The following is a 15,558-nucleotide window of genomic DNA, read 5'->3' as shown; positions in this document are numbered from 1 at the left end:
GCTGGATGGAGGGAGGGGGATGCCGGTACCGGGGATGCCCGGAGCGCCGCCCCCGCCGCCGCCGGTGGGGCGGGACCGGGCGGCTCCCGGCGGGGCCGCGGCTCCTCCCTCGCTCCCGCAGCCGCAGTCGCCGCCGCAGCGCCGAGGAGGTGAGCGGGGGACGGGGAAAGAAGGGGATGGAGCCGGGCGGGGGCTGCAGGGGGATGGGGAGGGCCGCGCCCAGCAGGGCCGCTCCTGCTGCCGGGCCGGCCGTGCTCGCCCCGGGGCCGGGGGATGGATGCGCGGGGATGGAGGATGCTCGGGGGATGGAGCGTGCTCGAGGGATTCTCGGGGTTGGAGGATGCTTGGGGCTGGGGGATGCTCGGACCTGGAGGATGTTTGGGGCTGGGGGATGCTCGAGGGATGCTCGGGGCTGGAGGATGATCGGGGTTGGAGGATGCTCAGGGCCGGGGGATGCTCGAGGGATGCTCGGGGCTGGAAGATGCTCGGGGTTGGAGGATGTTTAGGGCTGGAGGATGCTCGGAACCGGGGGATGCTGGGGCTAGAGGATGATCGGGGTTGGAGGATGCTCGGGGCTGGAGGATGCTTGGGGGTGGGGGATGCTCAGGGCTGGAGGATACTGGGGCCGGAGGATGTTTAGGGCTGGAGGATGCTCGGAACCGGGAGATACTCGGGGTTGGAAGATGCTAGGGGCCGGGGGATGCTCGAGGTTGGAGGATGCTCAGGGCTGGAGGATGTTCGGAGCCAGAGGATGCTCGGGCCCGGGGGATGCTCGGGGCTGGCAGATGCTCGGATCCGCCCTCCCGCGCTCTCCGCTGCCCGGAGCCTCCAGCAGGTGCCCGGGGCCGGGGCCCCTCCCCGGTAAAGCCGGGCCCGGTGCTGCGGTGCCGGTTCTGCGGCGGTTCCGGCCAAGCCCCGGTCCCTGAGCCCCCCTGGTGCCACCGCCCCCAGGCAGGACAGACCCCCCCCTGCCCGCCCCGCCTTGACGAGGCTCCAAGGGCGTTTTCTCCTTGAGGCATCCCCGAGATGCTCCCGACCCTCCGGAGGGAATCCAGCCCCGGGGCAGCCCGAGCTGCCTGGGATCGTTCCCAGGCCGTGCTCCAGGGACCAGGGCTGCCTTCAGAGCCCCAAACCGGGCAGGAAGCTGTGGGGCAGCCCCTCCCTCAGGGCACATCCCCTTCTCTAAGCCCCAGCCCTTGTGCCAGGCCCTGCTGCAAGGTCACTGCCGTCCCTCTTCCCCCGGCTGTGCCTCTCTCCAGGTTTGTCCTGCCGTGTTTTTCCTTGACCAGGAGGGTGTTTGGTGCTTGCAGGGAGCTGGATGGTGTGAAGAGAGGAGCTGCTGGCCTTTCCTGGGAGCCCTGGGCACTTCCAGCGAGGCAGCACCATGCTGGCCCCAAAGAAAGGCCTCCTGTGCAACCTCAACCACATCCACCTGCAGCACATCTCCCTGGGGCTGCACCTGTCCCGGCACCCCGAGCTCCAGGAGGGCTCCACGGGCCAGGGGGAGCAGACGGGCTGCACCCAGTGCCCGGAGAACCGGGAGCCGGTGGATGCCAATTCCAACAATCCCTCGGTGAAATGTCGCTGCTGCGAGTCCCACGCTCCGGAGCCGGAGACGCTCGGGCTGCAGAACCCTGAGGATTTCCCCTGCCTGCACAGCGGAGACGAGGAGGAGGCGGCTTCCCCTTGTGATCCCCCTTGTGATCTGGCTTCTTCCTCCTCCTCCTCCTCCTCCTCTGTCAGTAGCTGCTCGGATTTCAGCTTGGATGACTCGCCGGTCTCGGTGTACTGCAAGGAGTTCGCCAGAGCAGAGTCCCAGTCCCCTGACAAGCAGCTGAACGTCATTCCGACAGAAAATGCTTGGCATGGAAAGCCTCTGGCTGATGGAGAGCCTCTGGCTGATGGAGAGCCTCTGGATGATGGAGAGCCTCTGGATGATGGAGAGCTTCTGGCTGACCAGCACAGGACATGCCATGAGAGAGATGCCAACCACAACTCCCCGGTGCCCCCGAGAGCCACCAAGAGCTCTGTGGCCAGCAAGAGCCCAGACAGCCTCTGCAGCAACAACTCGCTCGATTCTCACTGCGAGGAGCTCTCTCCCAGCACAGCAGCACCGGACACCACCGGCACCTGCACCGACCTCGACCCCAATTGCAACCCCCTCCCCGAGCCCGATGCGGCGCCCGCAGCCCCGCCGCCCGTGCCGGAACGGAGGGATCCCGGTGTCCCGAGCAGCGCTCCGGAGCCGCGGCCCCGGCCCGGCGGGGTCCCTCCCCCGGTGCCCCCTCGGCCCCGGCGGCGGCTGCAGGTGCTGAACGCGCACAGGGCGGAGCAGCAGCTCGGGCCGGAGCTCAAGGCCAGCCCGGCTGAGCTCTGCAGAGACACGGCCACCAAGACCATCACCTCCTTCCACGAGCTGGCCCAGAGGAGGAAGAGGAACGCGGCTGTGCCCGCACCCGCCCAGGCCAGGGTTGACCGCAGTGACTGGCTGATCGTGTTCTCGCCGGACACGGAGCTGCCCCCCGGCAGCGAGCTGCTCTCGGGCACGGCGGGCCCGGAGCCGGCCCGGCCCCAGCCCCAGCCGCAGGTGCAGCCGCAGGTGCAGCAGGACGGGCCAGCCAGGCCCCCCGGCCCCAGGCAGAGAGAGGTGACCACGTTCAAGGAGCTGCGGTCCCGCAGCGCCGCCCGGCAGCCCAAGGGCCCGCGGGCAGAGCCGGCCCAGCACCCCCCGGTGCCCCCGGTGCCCGCCCCGGGCTGGGGGCCCCCCGTGTCCCTGGTGGGGGGACAGGGTCTGGCAGCCAGCGACGGGCACCAGGCGAGGAGGAGAGCCCGGCCGAGCCTGCATCCCATAGCCGAGGGGCAGCCCAGGGATGTGGAGAAGGGGCGGCTGCCCCCAGGAGAAAAGGGGATGGGGACAGCCCCGCTCCGGGGGCTCGGGGGGCCCGGCGGGGAGCCCGCGGTGCCACGGGCGGCACAGAGAGGAGACGAGACCCGCACGGGGGGTGAGTGTGGGGGGGAGTCTGGGGTGACTCTGGGGGAGTGGAGGTCTGGTGGGAGTTGGGGATGAGTCTGGGTAATGTAGTTGGGGATGAGGGTCTGGGGTGAGTCTGGGGTGAATCTGGGTTGAGTTTGGGGTGAGTCTGGGGATGAGTCTGGGATCAGTGTCTGGGGGGGGTGGTTTGGGGGATGAGTCTGGGGGTGAGTCTGGGGTGAATATGGGGGTGAGTCTGGGATGAGTCTGGGGGGAGTCTGGGGCTGACTCTGGGGGTACTGCGGCTCCTTCCGGGGTCCTGCCCGGGGCTTGCGGGACCGGGTGCGGGTTCCCGGGCGGTGAGAGCGATCCCGGGTCGCTCCGGGCCGGGCACGGCGAGCTCCGGCGTTCCCCTGCATGGCCCAGCGCGGTTCAGGACGTGCCGGGGCCGTCCCGGTGCCGCCGCTCCGCCCCGCGGCTCCCAGCGCTTCCTCCGCCCGGCCCGGCCCGGCCCCGCCGCCCTTGGCTCCATGAGCCGCAGCGAGCCGGGCCCCGCCGCCGGCCCCGCTCCTCCTCCTCCTCCCCCGGGCCCGGGCAGCGCTGCAGCCGCCGCCCCGCCTGACCCCGCTGCCCCGCTGTCTCCAGCCAGGCCCGAGCCGCTCCCCGCCGGAGCCGCCGCCGGAGCCGCCGCTGGAGCCGCCCGGCCCGGAGGGGGAAGAGCGGAGGGGCCGCATGGCGAGCAAACGAAAGGTTGGGGCAAATTCTCGCAGAACGGGGCGGGAGGGGAGGAGGGGGCAGCGGGGTCGGGAGGGTGCGAGGGGCTCGTCCTGGGGCGGGTCGGTGTCCGGGGCACCGGCCGGGCTGGGCTGGGACAGGGAGGGACACGCAGGGACAGTGCGGGCAGGGACAGGCGGAGCTGGGCTGGGGCAGGGACACTGCAGGGCACGAACATTGCAGGCGGGACACAGTACAGGCAGGGACAAGAAGAGCAGTGGCTGGGACAGGGACGTGGGGGGCAGGGACAGGCAGACTGGCTGCGGCGGGACACTGCAGGGCACTGCAGGGTGACGTGCCGGACGGGACAGTGCGGCAGGGACACTGCAGGCAGGGACAGTGCGGACAGGGACAGTGCAGGCAGGGACCGGCAGCGTTGCCTGCACCGGGCCCGGCCCTGCCCGCCCCCGGCAGGTGATCCGGGCCAGCCGGAGAACGCGGCTGCAGCACCGCCGCAACCCCCCGAGGGTGCCCGACCTGCGGTTCCAGCACTGCAGGGTCCGGTGGTGTCCGGGTCCCTCCAGACTGACCTTTCCCTTCTTCTCTCCTTCTCTCCTCCTCTCCCTCGTCCCCAGCGCTGCTGGTCGCCGTCAGCTCCGCTGTGGACAAGGTCATCGCCCACTTCAGCACCGCGCGGAACGTGGTGCAGAAGGTGAGAGCTGGGAAGGATTCTGGGATTCCCTCATCCCTCCCAGTGGAATCAGGGTCGGGTGCTGCCCTTCCCCTCCCTCCCATCTCCTCGTGTTCCTGCTCTCCCCAGGCCCAGCTGGGGGACAGCCGGCTCAACCCCGACGTGGGCTACCTGCTGCTGCACACCCTGTGCCCTGCTCTCTGCGCCTTGGTGGAGGACGGGCTGAAGCCTTTCCAGAAGGATGTTATCACAGGCCAGAGGAGAAACTCCCCCTGGAGCGTGGTGGAAGCCTCGGTGAAGACAGGTGAGGGTGGGGGCATCTCCAGGGGCCTGGAGTGCTGCTGTGCCCTGGGCAGTGTCTGTGCTCTGGGCACCGAGTGTCTGTGCCCTGGGCAGTGTCTGTGCCCTGGGCAGTGTCTGTGCCATGGGCAGTGTGTCTGTGCCCTGGGCAGTGTCTGTGCCCTGGGCAATGTGTGCCTGCATGTGCTCTTGGGCATGTGTCTGTGCTCTGGGCACTGATGTGCTGCTGGGCCGCAGTGTCTGTGCCCTGGGCAGTGTGTCTGTGCCATGGGCAGTGTCTGTGCCCTGGGCAGTGTCTGTGCCATGGGCACTGAGTGCTGCTGTGCCTTGGGCAGTGTCTGTGCTCTGGGCACTGTCTGTGCCATGGGCAGTGTCTGTGCCCTGGGCAGTGTCTGTGCCCTGTGGAGTATGTCTGTGCCCTGGCATGTGTCTGTGCCTGGGTCAGTGTGTCTGTGCCCTGGGCAGTGTTTGTGCCATGGGCAGTGTTTGTGCCATGGGCAGTGTCTGTGCCCTGGGGAGTGTCTGTGCCCTGGGCAGTGTGTCTGTGCCCTGGGCACTGAGTGCTGCTGTGCCCTGGGCATTGTCTATGCCCTGATCAGTGAATGTCTGTGCCCTGGGCATTGTCTGTGCCCTGGGCACCGAGTGTGTGTGCTCTGCACCCCACAGGCCCCAGCAGCCGCTCCCTGCACTCGCTGTGCTGGCACGTGGCCGGGCTGGCCCCCCTCAGCAGCAGCAGGCAGAAGTTCCACGCCTTCATCCTCGGCCTTCTGAAGTGAGTGGTGTTAACCCTGCCAGCCCCACAGCAGGCTGGAGCTGTCCCAGGGGCTCTAATTTGGGTTCCCTTTGTCTTGTTTAGCATTAAACAGCTGGAGCTGTGGATATCTCACCTGCAGAAGAGCCCAGGTAAGGACACGGTGCCCAGGAGCTCCCTCCCTGAGCCCTCTCAACCTGCCAGGCTGAAAATCCCACTCTGGGCTTGGGATACATCCACTTCCCATAGTGGACGGTTTTCCATGGTGCATCTTCAGCACAGAGGGTGCTCTGAGTGACGTGGACAGCCTGGCTGGCCCTTGGTGGGGATGTGACAAGCACAAGGGACATCCTGCCCCTGCCTCACCTGTCCCTGTCCCCGCAGGTGTGATCTCCGTGCTTTACTCCCCCACGGCCTTCTTTGCCCTGAGCCAGGGCCCTCTGCCCCACCTTGCTGACGAGCTCCTGCTGCTCATCCAGCCCCTCTCGGTGCTGACCTTCCACCTGGACTTGCTCTTTGAGCACCACCACCTCTCCGTGGACGTCCGGCCCTTGTCCCGCCGCCTGCAGTCCCCGCTGTCCCCCAGCCCCGTGCGGGGGTCCCTGGGGGGGCGCAGCAGTGCTGCTGGGGACAGCCTGGAGGATGAGACCCCTCCCGATGCTCTGGGCAGGGTGGGGGGCACGGGGGGCCGCTCCCAAGCCACCATGGGTGGGCTGGTGCCTGCCCCACCAGTGGGGGCTGCCCTGCAGCAAACCCTGCAGCAGGTGCTGCGCTGGGGCGACCAAATCAGCCGCAGTTTGCGGGGCTCTGCCACCCCCTCGGAGAGCACGGGGGGCACCGGGGCTGGCCTCAGTGGCTGGTGGGGGCAGCTGAGCCAGAGCTCCAGGGTTTACACTGCTGCCAGCAAGGAAAAGTCCCCCTCGGTCTGGTGGACGAAGCTGCGGGCGGGGGAACCCAGCCCGGGCCAGGCTGGGCAATCCCAAATTTCCTTAAGTGAGCCCAGAGCCACGGAGCTGCAGCTCCTCCAGACCAAAGCTGGCGCTGAACCCTCTCACCCAAAGCCCAGCAGCAGCACTGACACCTCAGGGAGCTCCTCCCCTGAAGATCTCTTCTTGCCCACTGGAACCAGAGCGCTCACCAAGCTGGATGATCCCACTGCTGGAAAAAACCTCCTGGCTGCTTCCCCAGCGCCTCCTGCCAACAGGAACCAGGCGGAGATGGCTGATCCTCCCGGTGCTGACAGGGGCAGCTGGCTGGGCTGGCTCTTTGGAGCCACCAACCCCTCGTGCAGGAGCTTCCCCTGCAGCCCTGACACCGCCTTGGGCAGGTCCAGGTGAGACCCAGCTTGGGCAGGCACAGGTGGGAGGGTTTGTGAGGGCTGAGGAGGGGTTTCTGTGTGCTCAGGTGTGCTCAGGAGGGGTTTCTGTGTGCTCAGGAGGGGTTTCTGTGTGCTCAGGTGGGGTTTCTGTGTGCTCAGGTGTGCTCAGGGGGGGTTTCTGTGTGCTCAGGTGGGCTGAAGAAGGATTTCTGTGGTGGCTTCATGGGGATCTTGTAGGGTTTCCCCTGGCATTAGTGCACGTCCCAAGCGCTGCTGCCATCGCCTTGGAGCAGCAGGAGCTCCTGGGCAGGCTCAGTGCTGTTTATCAGCTCCCAGATCAGCAGAAAAGCCTGAGATCAGCAGCAGGAAGGGCTCCCAGGTGAGCTGGTGGCTCCCTTTGCTCCGGCAGGAGGCCGTCCCGCTGGCTGGCCCCCAGCCCCCGTGTCCTGGCCGGGGTGGTGAAGGGGCTGGCACCGGACAGGAGCCGCAGCCCGGAGCAGCAGCCGGGCAGGAGCGAGCCCGGCCTGGCCCCGGGCCGCAGGTGAGGCTGGAATGGGGTGGGGGGGGATGGGATTGATGGGATGGGATGGGATCAATGGATGGGATGGATTGATAGGTGGCTGGGATTGCTATGGATAGGATGGGATGGGGATCAATGGGATGGGATGGATGATGGAATGGGATGAATGGGATTGATGGGATCAATGGGATGGGACATGGGATGGGATGGGATAATGGGATCATGGGTGGGATGGCTGGGATGGGATTGATGGGATCAATGGGCTGGGATCTGGATGGGATGATGGATGGGATGGGATCAATGGGATGGGATTAATGGGAGGGGATGGATGGATGGATCAATGGGATGGGATGGGATGATGGACGATGAGGGCGATGGATCAATGGGCTGGGATGGGATTGATGGGATGGGATGGGATCAATGGGATGGGATGGGATTGATGGGATCAATGGAATGGGATTGATGGGATCAATGGGATGGGATTGATGGGATCAATGGGCTGGGATGGGATGGGATGGGATTGATGGGATGGGATGGATCAATGGGATGGGATGGGATGGGATGATGGATGGGATGGGATGCATGGGATGGATGGGATGATGGGATGATGGATGCTGGGATGGGATCAAGGGAGGGATGGGATGGGGCTGGGATGGGCAGGGCTGGGATGGGATGGGCAGAGCTGGGAATGGACAGAGCTGGGAGAGGGACTGGGCAGGGCTGTGGGGGCTTTTCTGGCTGGGGGAAAGCCGGGGCTGCTTTCAGGGGGTCGCTCACACCCCTAAAGGGAAAGCCACAACTGCACCCCCAAGGATCCCCTTCCCCTGCTGGGCTCAGCTGCTTTTCCAAAACGTTTTGGGGACAATTTTTGGCATTTTCTTGTGTGCTTTGTGGATTCGTGGCAGCTTGTGTGGGGCAAGCATGTGGCAGCTGTTGGAGCAGCTCTGTCCAAGTGGGCAGGGTGGGTTTGTGGCCATCCCAAACAGTGTTTGGTGCTTCCCTCTTCCCCATCCTCGCTGACCCCAATGTCCCCACACCCTCTGGGCCATCTCTGATGTCCCCACACCCTTGGGGGACATTGGTGCCACAGAGGTGACATTTGTGGCGCAGGGGTGACATTTGTGGGGGGGACACTGGCCACAGGGTGACATTGTGTCAGGTGACACTGGTACAGGGGGTGACATTGGTGGTGCAGGGGTGACATTGGTGACACAGCGGTGACATTTTTGACACAGGGATGACACTGCTGGTGCAGGGGGTGACATTTTTGGTGCAGGGGTGACATTTTTGACGCAGGGCAGTCCGGGCACTGTGTGACCACACGGGCACGGCTGATGGGCACCTGAGCTTCCACAAAGGGGACATCCTGGAGCTTCTCTCCACCGTGGATGAAGACTGGATCCGCTGCTGCCATGGCAACAGCACCGGCCTCGTTCCCGTTGGTTACACATCCCTGATTTTGTGAGGAGGAGGAGGAGGAGGAGGAGGAAGGGACCTGAGGGAGCAGCTGAGCTCTCCGGAGCGGTGCCAGCTCTGGGTGTCTCCTGTCACCTCCAGAGCTTCCCCAGCTCCGGGGCTGGCGGCTCCCAGGGCCCCCTGCCCTGTGCCTGTCACTGCTGCATGAGGTCACCGTGTGCCACCGTGTCCCCCCCGGCCCCTCCTTGGCAGCTCGGGGGCCCCTCAGCTGCTGCCCACCCCCGTGTCACCTCCATCCGTCTGTCCGTCCGTCTGTCCTGCCACCGCTGCCACCTCCGGTGCCCCGCCGTGCACTCTGTAAATAATTGTAATCACTGGAATGAGCTCGTTCCACCGGGAAAAAGCTGGAAATAAAGGTTGTGACTCACAAAATTTTGTTCTGGTTTAGGGCAAATTTGGTAGAGAATCCCCAAAAAAGGGAGGGGGCCCCTCCAGAAAACAAACCCACAGGGCCCATCTCCCCACAACCGGTTCGGGAAGGATTCCTTGGAGAGAAGTGGAAAGAACCTGTTTATGGAACAGGCACAGCACCCCCAGCACACAGATCCTGTTTATTGAACACACACAGCACCCTCAGCACAACAGATCGTGTTTATTGAACAGGCACAGCACCCCAGCACACAGATCCTGTTTATTGAACACACACAGCACCCCCAGCACACAGAATGAACAATACCAGGTGACACCACTCTGAGAAAGATGACAAATTCAGAAAGTCTCTCTTGGGGTGGGCGCTCTGTTCTCAGTCCCTCCTGTGCTGGGGCAGCTGCTGCAGCCACAAGGTGCAAACCCTCGGTGTTCCCAGGTCCCAGCCCAGAGCAGGTTCAAGTTTGTTCCAAAATGGAAAGGAGAAACAAACCAGGAAGAAATTTGGACTGTTCAGCTGAACTAGCTAATGAGCAGAAGCAAAAGCAAGCAGGAGCAAAGCAGCAGCAAGAGCGAGCTGCCCACCCCCGTGCCAGGGCAGGGACAGCTCCTCTCCCTGCCCCGTGTGGCCTCCATCCGTCTGTCTGTCTGTCCGACTGTCTGTGCTGCCACCTCCAGTGCGCCCCGCCCTGCACTCTGTAAATAATCATAACCACTGGAATGAGCTCGTTCTGCAGGGAAAAAAAGCTGGAAATAAAGGTTGTGACTCAGGCGTGGCAATGGGCAGTGGGGTGGGATGGGATGAGGAGATGCCGGGGCTGTGCTGGTGCTCAGCACCCCCAGCCAGGGAGAGCAGGAAAGGGGCCCTGAAGATGCCCAAGCTCCTCCACAGCGGGGCAGAGGCGGCTGCAGCCTCCCCGAGCCAGGAATATCCCTGGAAAAGCTGCTGGGAACAGCCCAGGTCGCTGCTTTGGTTATTTATAAAACTTCAACTGATCTTTTCATAGCCCAGGGGATGGCAGTAGGGGCTAAACGGCTCCGAGCTCTTCGTGGTTTTGTCATCGCTTGTGATTTCAGGCCAGAATTTGCATTTCCTGCTGGGCTGCCCAGTGAAAGGAAGGTGTGGCCGTAGCAGGGAGCGGCCCCACGGCAGCAGCAGGGACAGTTTTGGGCCTCTGTCCCTCCCATGGCCACGTTTCACCCTCCTGATTTCCCCTTTTCGCTGCGTCAGCCCCGGGTGAAGCCGCTCTCCCTTCACTCTGCTCTCATTTCTCTCATTTCCACTTCTCTCGCCGGGGTTTTTATTCTCAGACGAGTGACGCGATGTCCTAATTGGAATGTTCCTTGGCTCGCCTCAAGGAGGCTTGATTGATTTCCACAGCTGCTTCTGGGCTTTCGGAACGAGGTCATGCCAGAAGGAGGAAGCCAGGTGCTACTTCCATTTGTTTATTTTCTTTTTTAAATAAACAGCCCTCCGAGGCTTGGCTTTAAAAGGGGCACAGGGGTCAAACGTGGCATTTTCATGGTCAAAGAGAGCCAGACTGGGAAAGGGAAAAGGAAAAATCAGGTTCCACAGAAGGGGTGTGGAGGAGGAGAAGCTGTTCCATTCCTGAGGGACCTGCAGGTGAGAGATCTCTCTGCATTCCCCTGGGGGTGACAGTCCCCAGCCTGAGCAGGACCAGGGGGCTCCTTGGGTTTGTCCCCTGGGAATGGGCACCAAATCTGTGGATTCAATGGCTCCTGGCCCAGTTTGCCTCACGGGCAGGCGTGGTCACAGCCCCTGAGACCCCTCATGGTGACTGTGCTGTCACCACCCCTCCTGCAGGGCCCCTGGGGTCACACGGAACCCTCTGAGACCTCTGGCAGATGGGGCTCAATCCCAGGGGGTGTTCCTGGGTTGGTTCCCATTGCAGGTGGGTGATCCCAGGTTCCCATCCCACTGGGTATTTCTGGGTTCCCATCTCAGCTGGGTGTTCCAGGCTTGGTTTCCATTCCAGGGGGGTGTTCCTGGGTTCCCATCCCAGGTTCCCATCCCAGGGTCATGTTCCTGAGTTCCCATCCCAATGGGTGTTCCCAGGTTCCCATCCCGGTGGGTGATCCCAAGGTGGGTGTCCCTAGAGGGTATTCCTGGGTTCCCATCCCCAGGGGATGTTCCCAGGTTGGTTCTCATCCCAGGTGGGTGTCCATGGATTCCCATCCCAGAGGACGATCCCAGGTTCCCATCCCAGCTGGATGTTCCCAGGTTGGTTCCCATCCCAGCTGGGTGTTCCTGGGTTGGTTTCCATCCCAGCTGGGTGTTCCCAGGTTCCCAGGGTGTGTTCAGGAGCCAGGACAGCCCAATCCCCACCCTGTCCCCAGCCCAGAGCACTCAGTGCCACCTCCAGGTGTTCCTTGGACGCCTCCAGGGATGGGCACTCCAACCCTTCCGGGTCAGTTCCAATCCCTGAGCCCCCTTCCCATGGGGAAATTCTGCTGTGCCCACCCTGAGCCTCAGCCTGAGGCCGTTCCCTCTGCTCCTGTCCCTGTTCCCTGGGATAAGATCCCAAATCCCCCCGGCTGTGCCCTCCTGGCAGGAGCTGTGCAGAGCTCAGGTCCTCCTGAGCCTCCTTTGCTCCAGGCTGAGCCCCCTCAGCTCCCTCAGGGATTCTCCATTCCCTTCCCAAATCCCTCAAGAATTCTCCATTCCCTTCCCAGCTCCCTCAGGAATTCTCCAGCTCTTACCCAGTTCCCTCAGGAATTATCCAGTCCTTTTTCCAGCTCCCTCAAGAGTTCTTCAGCCCCTTCCCCACTCCCTCAGGAATTCCCAGCTCCCTCAGGAATTCTCCATTCATCCCCAGCTCCTTCAGGAGTTTTCCAGACCCTTCCCAGCTCCCTCAGGAATTCTCCATTCCCTTCCCAACTCCCTCAGGAATTCCCAGCTCCCTCAGGAATTCTCCATTCCCTCCCCAGCTCCTTCAGAAGTTTTCCAGACCCTTCCCAGCTCCTTCAGGAACTCTCCATTCCCTTCCCAGCTCCCTCAGGGATTCTCCATTCCCTTCCCAGCTCCCTCAGGAATTCTCCATTCCCTTCCCAGCTCCCTCAGGGATTCTCTATTCATTCCCAGCTCCTTCAGGATTCTCCATTCCCTTCCCAGCTCCCTCAGGGATTCTCCAGCCCTTTCCCAGCTCTGGACATGCTCCAGTCCCTCAATCTCTCGTCATAAAAAACCCCAAACTGATCCAGGGTTTGAGGTCGCTCAGCAGAGGCAGCAGGAGGGGATGGGGTCACTGTCCTGGCCCAGGCCAGGTGCCATTGGTCTCTTGCACACCTGGGCACATCTGGGCACACCTGGGCACACCTGGGCACACCTGGGCACATCTGGGCCCGTGTCCAGCTGCATCCCCAGCACCCCCAGGGCCTTTCCAGCCCCTTTTCCCTGAGCCTGGAATGTTCTGTGGGGTTGCTGTGACCCAAGGGCAGCACCCAGCATTGCTGAGCCTCGCCCCATGGATCCCATGGATCCCATGGATCCAGCCTGCCCAGATGGATCCTGTCCATCCATCCACCCACCTCCTGTCCATCCATCCACCTCCTGTCCTCCTGTCCATCCATCCATCCATCCATCCATCCATCCATCCATCCATCCACCCACCTCCTGTCCTCCTGTCCATCCACCTCCTGTCCTCCTGTCCATCCACCTCCTGTCCATCCATCCACCCACCTCCTGTCCATCCACCTCCTGTCCATCCACCCATCCACCTCCTGTCCTCCTGTCCATCCACCTCCAGTCCTCCTGTCCATCCACCTCCTGTCCTCCTGTCCATCCATCCACCCACCTCCTGTCCATCCATCCATCCACCTCCTGTCCTCCTGTCCATCCATCCACCTCCTGTCCTCCTGTCCATCCACCTCCTGTCCATCCATCCATCCACCTCCTGTCCTCCTGTCCATCCACCTCCTGTCCTCCTGTCCATCCACCCTCCCACCCAGCTCAGCAAAGAAAACCCCCCGAGCCAACCTTTAGGAAAAGATTTTTTTCCATTTAATACTAGACTCTCAGGATTGAGATGCAGGCTTTTTATGCAATTACATCCAATGTTAAAATTGGTAATACATAATTTACAAAGATTAACATCAAAACAATGATCTATTTAGATATGCTTTGTAAAAAGGAAATATATTAGCAGCATTTATTTTCAGCAATCACACAGCCTACACCCATGCAGACTAAGGTTCAGCTCTATTTGCAGTAACGTAGTGCTTCCTGGCTCCGGCGGCGATCCTGGGGACACACGGGTCTGCTCAGTATTATAAAATAACCAAAAAATAAAAAAAGTCATTAATTTCTACACCAGTAAGAAAAAACAATTCTTTGCACTTACCTAACATTTGATTGTCTAAAAAACATTTTGTTTAGTCTTTCAACAAAAGAAAGATAAAATGACAGAGCTAGTGTCTCGCTTCTGTACGCACTTTATTTTTTTTTTTTTTAAAAACTTTTTAGTGTTTAACACCATTTGAGACAATGATTTCTGTTTGAAACTAAATGAGACAACTCGAGGGGTTGGACATGCGATATTCCTACTACACGCACGAGTATTTTATACTCAGGGTTCCTGGTACTGTACAGTGCTTCTCTACAGTAAGAAAATATTCCAAACTATTTTCTTATTTCTTTTTTTTTTTTAATAAAATATTTTTTTTTCTCAAAGGGTTTTTTTCCTTTCTTTTTTTTTTTTTGTGGTTTTTTTTTTGTGTTTTGTTTTGTTTTGTTTTCTCTTTTGAAATCAACACATAAAAGTTAATGGAATGAGTCATGTTCCACTAAGAGTAAAATAATTATAATAATAACAAGAATGTACATTAGGACGAGCTTGGTCCATAAAAAGGAACATGTAACTACGGTATTGCTTTACATCCACGCAGCAGATATATACAACTTGGCACATTAAAAACTGGATTTCTTATAAGAACACCTAAAACAGGACTGGATATGCATGTGTACGTCTGAGACAGGAAAGCAAAGCCACCGTCCGGGGGCCGGCGCTGGCGGGACAATCGCGACAATCGCGACAATCGCCAGCGGGTGGCGCTGCCCGGACGCTCGGCTGTCCACCAGCACACGAGGGTAGTGTTAGCAGTTGATAAATTCTACAGCTCACGACAAACACTCGCTCGGATACTGCCTGACGGGCACGGAGTGAAAGGGTCCTTGGGGTTGGTTTTTTTTTGGTGTTTTTTTTGTTTTGTTTTGTTTTTTTTTTCCTTTTTTAATTTTAACGGATTTTTATTTGCACAACACACGAGACACACGAGAAACCACAGCTTATCAAAAAAACCAACAGCAATGGTGGCTTCAGGAGCTGACTTCGCTTTTATAAAATTTCTCTGCAGAAAAAAAGTGGAAAAAAAAACCTCACACCCCACCCCCTCCCCCCGCACAGCAAGTGCCTCCTCCCAGCTCTGCTGCCCTCTCCGAGCTTCTGGAAGCTTCTCCTGGGCACGGAGCACAGGGACTGCTCAGCTGTCCCACGGCGAGCCCCGCGCTCGGCCGGGGACGTTTCTCTCTTCTGGAACTTGTGCAAATCAGAGGCCGCAGCTTCAGGGCAGCTTTTCCTTTCCAGCCTTTCCTCTCCGCTCTGGATTCCTGGATTCCCTTCCCTGGCGGTGCTGAGGGTGGCTGGGACAATCCCAGGTGAGCAGTGACCGTGGGGAGCATCCTCCTCAGAGTAACTCAGTCCTTTTCCTCTGCCCTCCCTATTATTATTATTATTTTTTTAATTTTTTTTTGTTTTGTTTTTTTTTCTCCTCTGAGTGGGAATATCAAGCAAAAATAAATTAAATTTGACCATCCTGGACAATAACCACGAGGTTTCCTCAGTACCTAACATCAATACAAGGCACGCCCACCAACACACACACCAAGAGCACTGCAGAGCAGGGTGGGCACCGTGCCAGCCCGGCCCCCCAGGTGCTGCTGTTTGTATTTTGTCCGTTTGCTGCTGCTGCCCTCTCTCCTTGCCCAGCCCAGCCAGAGCCCAGAGCTCGGCTGCCCCTCGGGGGTCACTTCCTGAAGCTGCTCTCGGCCATGGTCAGCGTGCGGCGCCGCAGCTTCCGGCCCGAGCCCTCCTCCAGCAGGTACGTGACATCGATGGCTGCAACAGAGCACAGCACAAAAGAGACTTTGCAAGCTGCCCTCCAGCTCAGTCCCTGCAGCGTCACTGAGCTGGGAAAAGCCCTCCAGGATGGTGAATCCAACCTGGGAGTGATGCCCGGAGCACAGCGCTGAGCGCTGCCTCCCAGCGCTGCCCAAACACAAAATTCCTGATTCTTTATTCCTGGTTCTTTCAAGGATGAATCCAAACCAGGCCTGGACAAGGTGCTGAGTGACCCAAGCCCTGAGATATGGCTGGACCAGAAATCCTCCCAACCCAAATGAAGCATCAGTCCATGACTGTGTGGCATTGGACAG

At 60.5% G+C, this 15,558-nt stretch overlaps 2 protein-coding genes across 5 annotated transcripts in view; one reads left to right on the top strand and one right to left on the bottom strand.

Annotated features, from left to right (window-relative positions):
- The first annotated feature begins 85 nt into the window (after positions 1-85).
- Positions 86-9,113, top strand: RUSC1 (RUN and SH3 domain containing 1). Of its 3 annotated transcripts, XM_064732544.1 has the most exons (10): positions 86-149; positions 1,311-3,002; positions 3,617-3,721; positions 4,321-4,397; positions 4,506-4,680; positions 5,343-5,448; positions 5,533-5,579; positions 5,812-6,760; positions 7,155-7,286; positions 8,562-9,113. In XM_064732544.1, exons 2-10 carry the CDS (start codon positions 1,385-1,387, stop codon positions 8,728-8,730), a joined length of 3,378 nt encoding a protein of 1,125 aa, XP_064588614.1. In that variant the 5' UTR covers positions 86-149; positions 1,311-1,384; the 3' UTR covers positions 8,731-9,113. The 3 variants fall into 3 exon arrangements, with proteins under 3 accessions (XP_064588614.1, XP_064588615.1, XP_064588616.1); XM_064732545.1 differs by lacking the exon at positions 86-149 and having other exon boundaries at positions 858-3,002; positions 8,542-9,113; XM_064732546.1 differs by lacking the exon at positions 86-149 and having other exon boundaries at positions 858-3,002; positions 8,567-8,728.
- A 3,992-nt stretch (positions 9,114-13,105) lies between these two features.
- The window catches only part of ASH1L (ASH1 like histone lysine methyltransferase), a 98,641-nt gene continuing 96,188 nt past the window's right edge, over positions 13,106-15,558 (bottom strand). For both annotated transcript variants that reach the window (XM_064732280.1, XM_064732281.1), the window contains exon 28: positions 13,106-15,241. In XM_064732280.1, coding sequence (XP_064588350.1) covers positions 15,150-15,241 — 92 coding nt within the window. In that variant the 3' untranslated portion in view covers positions 13,106-15,149. The remainder of the gene's footprint in view (positions 15,242-15,558) is intronic.

Source organism: Zonotrichia leucophrys, chromosome 25, assembly GCF_028769735.1.
Source record: "Zonotrichia leucophrys gambelii isolate GWCS_2022_RI chromosome 25, RI_Zleu_2.0, whole genome shotgun sequence".
NCBI lineage: Eukaryota > Metazoa > Chordata > Aves > Passeriformes > Passerellidae > Zonotrichia > Zonotrichia leucophrys.
The sequence above is the reverse complement of the archived record's forward strand: the minus strand, read 5'-3'. Positions and strand labels throughout refer to the sequence as shown.

Excerpts from the sequence above, each read along its gene's own strand:
- RUSC1 (XM_064732544.1), top strand. The coding sequence starts at position 1,385 with ATGCTGGCCCCAAAGAAAGGCCTCCTGTGCAACCTCAACCACATCCAC. Across the intron at positions 4,681-5,342 it reads GGAAGCCTCGGTGAAGACAG|GCCCCAGCAGCCGCTCCCTG; the intron begins GTGAGGGTGGGG and ends TGCACCCCACAG. Across the intron at positions 5,449-5,532 it reads TTCATCCTCGGCCTTCTGAA|CATTAAACAGCTGGAGCTGT; the intron begins GTGAGTGGTGTT and ends TGTCTTGTTTAG.